The 6,410-nt window shown below is 22.7% G+C and overlaps 1 protein-coding gene across 1 annotated transcript; it reads left to right on the top strand.

Moving 5' to 3' along the window:
- The first annotated feature begins 1,052 nt into the window (after window positions 1-1,052).
- Window positions 1,053-3,386, top strand: LOC126549052 (uncharacterized). The gene is made up of 7 exons (XM_050197421.1): window positions 1,053-1,244; window positions 1,304-1,427; window positions 1,562-2,016; window positions 2,087-2,255; window positions 2,391-2,578; window positions 2,645-2,813; window positions 2,883-3,386. Exons 1-7 carry the CDS (start codon window positions 1,122-1,124, stop codon window positions 3,374-3,376), a joined length of 1,722 nt encoding a protein of 573 aa, XP_050053378.1. The 5' UTR covers window positions 1,053-1,121; the 3' UTR covers window positions 3,377-3,386.
- Window positions 3,387-6,410: the final 3,024 nt, after the last annotated feature.

Raw genomic sequence — 6,410 nt, 5'->3', positions numbered from 1 at the left:
AAAGAACATAACGAAAATTATGTTCTTCTATTTAATGATTCCCTAAAACCTAAACACCATTTCCTTGTACATTATCCCTCAATTATAAGACAATCAGGTCCTCCACGACATTTCTGGTGTTTTCGATTTGAGGCTAAACATAGAGAGTTAAAAACTTATGCTCGTGTAACTTCCTCTCGAAAGAATATAACGCTTTCTATATCTAAAAAATGTCAGCTTAAATTTTCTAATTTCTTAATAAACTCTTTCAATTCAGTTATAATTTGTGAAGATAAACATAAACAAATTCCCGATGAAGCTGTTGAACATGAAATCCATAAAATTATTAATTTAAGACCAATTGATTATTCTATGTATAGTGAAGTTCAGTATAAAGGCACTACTTATAAAACAAAATTGTATTTAAGTAGATTTATAAATAATACAATGTTCATGTTTGAAATCAAATCAGTTCTTATTACAACTAATAACCAAATATTAATATTAGCAACTCAAATTGCCTTAAACTATTTTTCTACACATTACCAGGCTTATGAAGTACCTGACAATTTGCAAATAGTTGATGAATTCGCATTAGTTAATATTAATGAATTTAGTGGACCCCCCATTAATATTATTAAAACATCTACATTTAAGACGTTTATACGTTTAAAAGAATTTTTTTAATTTATATGTATACTTAGATTCCTAAAAAAAAAAAAATAAAGGACTAAACTAACAAGTAACTACTAAAGGTACTTGTTAATTACTATAGTTAATATTATTTCACTGTTTAAATAAAATCAATTAATAAATTCAATCACATACCTACCTAATTCATTGAACCATTAAATATTTAGTATATTAGTACCTATGTTAATATTTATATATATTTTTTTTATGCAATTTCTTAAGTTTTTACTTCATTATTCAATGTTTTTTTTCTTAGTTGAAAACATTATAATAACCTATCTTAATTAATATATATGTGTGTGTGTGTGTGTGTGTGTGTGTGTGTACCTACTGTGTTTGTTATTTACTATTATTTTTATGTTTTATAATTTATTGTTCTTTTTGTAGTTTCTCAAAAGAAAAATATCTGTGTAGTAATTATAGGTTGACATTGTAAAAATATTATACCTATGATGGAGCTTAATGACGTTTCCCAAACTATATTCAACAATTCAACTGATGGCTTAGCTTTAACTAACCTTGAAAACATAAATATATTTTATGAATCTATTGACAATCAATCAGACTTACAGGTAAGAAATTTAATAAGATAAATTTTTAATCTAATTACATAAAATAATGGAATTTTCAGGGTGATGTTAACTTAATGGAATATAGTATGCTATCAAATAAAGATACTTATAATAGAAATAAAGAATCCATCAATGAACTATTAAAAAGTTGGAACTTGGAATGCATTCTTCAAGTATGCCTAGGTTAGTATTTTAAAACAATTAATTTATCATCAGTTCAACTTATCAGGAAAAAAGTACCTAATATGATCTCATATTTTAACCTAAATTTAAATAACAAGTTCTAATCATTTGTATTTTCATTTTTTATGTTGCAGATGAACATATTGATGTTGAAACCCTAAAGTATATAAAACCTAGGCACATGGATAAACTTTTAGCGAATCAACCACTTGGAATATTGATTAAATTTGAAAATCACATACAAACATGGCAAAGATCATTATTACAAGATAAACCATTGACTTTAATAGACAGTACTTTAGTTTCTGGTGTTCAGAATCCACAAATGTCATTACAAGACACACCATTTAGTGGAATAGACAGCCCTTTAGTTTCTGGAGTTCAAGTGCATACCATTTTAGCCAATTCTACCAGAGGAAAATTGTTAATTGATTATTACAACATCCACAAGGAATTGAATGATACCATTAGAGGAAACTTGGTTGATCTTATAATCCATGACATTATTTCAAATGATGTACCTATGTCAATTAACCTAGCTGAAAGTGTTGCTGAACAAATAGTAACTATGTTTCCTTCAGAGATTAAGGCAAGTGTTAAAATATAACATACAATTATAGTAAATATATTTTTTTAAATAAATTATTGTTTGATATTAGGAAATTTACTTCATGCGACATGGGAATAACAAGGCACCAAGAGGAAAATTGTATGCTAAATTTTACAATTGTATGCGTGCACTTAAATCCAGTGGCCTTAAAACAAATTCTGTTAAAAGTAATAATTCTGCTCATAATGACACATTCACAAAAAGAAATGATTTATTTGGTAAATAAACATACATTAAATTATAATAACTAAATATAATAGGAGTGTTACTATAAAATTAGTGACACAACTTATATAAGAATAACTATTTTAGTAATTTCATATTTATTTTTTTTGAATTTATTTGTTTAATAGTTGTAGAAACTGACATTGGTTATTTGTTGGACATAATAAAACATGATAATGAAATTTCGTTTCCCAATTTACTAGAACATTGGTCTGCCACTGTGCAGTACAGGCTAAATAAAATAAAAGAGGCTAATTCAACGGTAGAAATATTAGAGGAATGGAAAAATTATTCTATACCATTAGGGTATAAACTTGTAAGTTAAATATTATATTTATTAAATATATTAAACATTTTAAAAACATTTAAATTTATGAATTAGGTTGATATTGATTTCCATGGACTGTATCAGTCATCTACCATTCCAGAGTTATGTGAAGAATTCATAAAATCGTATGACAATATTCTACAAATAATAGAAGAATATATAAAAGACAAAGATGGTAAATTGTTACTTCAAGAACTTAAAACAAATAATGATCTTACACAAAGTAATACGAATAATACATTTTATTATATACCATGACAAAAATTAACTCAAACCGTGAACTGTTATTTAGATGGTAAAGACTGTACGCTTTTACACCTCCTAAGTTCTTTATTTGTGCCAACATCACGCAAGGTTACCAAAGATGATAAAGGAAAGAACAGTGTGACAAAATATTCCATAAAGGATTCCCAGAAGAGTTTTATTACTTTTCATGATTCAATCGCTGAGTCTGAAAATTATTTAGAAAATTTAAAAAATAAAAAAATGCCTATACAGCCTTTTATCATAGTAATTGGTACACCACTAAAACCAAATCAAATTTTAGTCTACTTTGATTCTATTAAATATAAGGTTTTTAATATTACCCGTGCAATTGACATATGTTTTAAACTTTTTAATTTGTTTAATTTACAATATCCATTGCAATCTTGTGCAGTTTGGATGTTCATACAAAAATTTTATTATAATATATCTACTAAGTATGATACACCACACCAATTAGTAACCCAAGTGTTACACTGTTTGAAGAAAAAAAAAAATAGTAAATTCATTCATGAAATCTAAGATATTAAGATATTTTTGTCCATAATTTTATTACATTCAATTTATGTATGTAAAATGTAAATACTAAAGTATTATATAATTTTGTTTATAATTCTTTTTATTAAATTTCTTTAGTTTTTTCTTAAAACTAATTTAATAATTTCAATGTTTATATACAAATTCAAAAATATTAAGTTATATATTATAGTATATATACTATAGTTTTATCTTCAAGACATTATTTTATATAAATTATAATTTAACTTTTTTGATTTTCTATCTAAAGTATTATGTTGTTTTGTTATATTTACTATTTTGATTTAAGTCTATACAATGTTAAAATATAATATGTATCTATAATTTTATTAAAAATGTATAACTTTGTATTCATTACATTTATGTATCTAAATACTAATTATTAAGTTATATTGTTTATGGTTTTTCTTATATGAAGTTTCTTTAGTTTTTTCTTTAAACTAATTTAATAATTTCAATGTTTTCATACAAATTCAAAAAAAATAAAGTTATTTTGTATACTATTTTTTAATATAGGAAAGTTATTCATTTACATATATACTTAATAGTTTTATCTTCATGACATATTATTTAATATAAATGAACTAAAATGTTTTTTCATGTCTAAAGTATTATATGTTGTTTTGTTATATTTCCTATTTTGATTTAAATCTATAAAATATATGTATCTAAATACTATATATTATATTATATATTATATACTTATAAGTATTAATTTATTTTGTTTATATTTTTTCTTATATGAAGTTGCTTTAGTTTTTTCTTAAAACTGGTTTAATAATTTCAATGTTTTTTATAAGTTCTAAAATATTATGTTATTTTATTTTATATTTATAATTATATCTGTATTTGAAAGTGTATACATATAATAAATAATTTTACATTAATATTTTTAAATTTACTGATTTCAATAATTCCAATGATATTTGTGCAGCCAGTTTTTTACAATAAAAATAATAAATCATTTTTTCAAGATGAAAAAAAAAATATTAATTAGCTAAATATATTATTAATCAAATTACAATAATTTTTTCGAAACAATAAATATTTTGTCAAATTGATAAATTATAGGTACAGCCTAAATAAAATATTTATTATTAATTAATAATGTATTTTCTTAAGTTGAAAAATTATTTATCAATAGTATTAAATTTAATTCATCGGCGTAATAAATAATTTATTAATTTGATACAAATTCTATAAACAAACTTTCAATATCCGTACTGACAAATTTCTCTTTATTAATTTGATAAAAGCGTTTATGGGGTCATTATTAATGATATTTTTGTCAAATCAATCTATATTTTTATTATATTGATCGTTATTTTTGGTTCAGTGTAATATAAATGTTTTACAGATTCAATTTATAAATATTTTATTAGTTTTCATTAAGTTTAAATGAATTTATATATATGCTAGACCACATTTACATTTATGATACAAATGAAATGATTTTTTATATTGTTTACTTATTTTCAGGATAAAGAAAAACAGGTATTATAGGTATATAGTGTTATATACTAAAAAATTTAGTTTCAAGACAAGCGCGTTTCTATGATAGGTACTTACAACAGTGCCTCTATTGTATTTAAGTATTAATAATTATATCTAATATAATTACGACTTCTTAATGATGCGTTCTTCAAGTACAACATCCATGGGTGGTCTTTCATATGTAGCATAGTAGAGATCGCAGCAATCAATAATACCAAAATCTGTAATAGCATAATGTTATCAAGTGGTATTATTAGTTTTTGTTACTATTTAGTTTTCTTAATTTCTAAAACTAATCATATAGGTGAACTGTGTGATATTACAAGAAACAAGATCGATTTTGATCACTGGACATTTATAATTATATTGTATTAAATGTATACACTGTGTACATGGAAATGTTTAAAATATTTGACTATTAAGTTTTTTGTCCGTTCTGGTATTAAAATTCTGTAAGTCCTTTATGATTAATGACTTAAAAAGTTTGAAGTTAATTATAGTATAATATAATTTGATTTTAATCTATTTGAATAACGATGATTGTTTAAAGTGGTCATAAAACAAACAGTGATAACAAATTAGTTAATCCAAAAAGTATAAATATTTAACTTTAGCTTAAATAAATATTATGAATTTTATGCAAGATTTATTTTAGTATTCACTTGTAATTTAATATCAACAGTCGTTTCAGAAATCCGATTCAATCGCAAATATGAAATAATTCTTCTTTTCTGAAAAAAAAAAAGTTTTGTTGATGTTTAATATAGATAAAATAATAATTTTAAAATCTGATTTATTTTTGAAATAAAAAACTTAATTAATTAATAATAATTTATTTCGAACATTAAAAATTTAAAATAACATGATGCATTATGAAACTAATTTATCAAAAATTAATAATTTAGTTATTTCAAAAAATATAATATCATAAATATAATACAAACCTCTTCGATAACTATAATATTGAGAAGATATAAAAAACAAGATAAAAAAAGCAAAAATTGTATTCCAAAATCTTTTAGTTATTGAGTTTAGTTTAACAGAGAAAGACGAATTTAATAAAAACCGGTTGCGGTCGAATTCGATAATGCCGTTAATAAACCTGAAACTAAATATAATACTATTAATTTTTTAATCTTTAATATATTCAATAAATTTGATTTTATACAGCTAACGTAAAGATTATAATTTATAAATATTTAATTACATATACTTTTGAGTTCCTACTAGCTTACTTAATTACAATATATTATGCAAGTGAGATGTTTGATAAGTAATTCTAATTATTGAATATTGATATACGGTCTGACTTTAAACATTGTTATAATACAATTGAATACAATAACTCTTGAGTATCTAAACTCTAAATTTTAAAGTATATTATAATTAACTATTTGTAATATTATGTTTTACTGCCTGTAAGTAAAACCCAAGAAAAATGTAAAACAAGTTTTCTATCTAATAGTCTTAGTAAATTTTTCCAAGGATAAACTCATAACAATTGCAATAAATAATTGTTCCACAA

Source organism: Aphis gossypii, chromosome 1, assembly GCF_020184175.1.
Source record: "Aphis gossypii isolate Hap1 chromosome 1, ASM2018417v2, whole genome shotgun sequence".
NCBI lineage: Eukaryota > Metazoa > Arthropoda > Insecta > Hemiptera > Aphididae > Aphis > Aphis gossypii.
The sequence above is the reverse complement of the archived record's forward strand: the minus strand, read 5'-3'. Positions and strand labels throughout refer to the sequence as shown.

What these genes read in the sequence shown, in the direction of transcription:
- LOC126549052 (XM_050197421.1), top strand. Translation starts at nt 1,122, where the DNA reads ATGATGGAGCTTAATGACGTTTCCCAAACTATATTCAACAATTCAACT. An exon ending in AAAAAGAAATGATTTATTTG is followed by an intron (nt 2,256 to 2,390) that starts GTAAATAAACAT and finishes TTTGTTTAATAG; the next exon opens with TTGTAGAAACTGACATTGGT. An exon ending in TACCATTAGGGTATAAACTT is followed by an intron (nt 2,579 to 2,644) that starts GTAAGTTAAATA and finishes TTTATGAATTAG; the next exon opens with GTTGATATTGATTTCCATGG.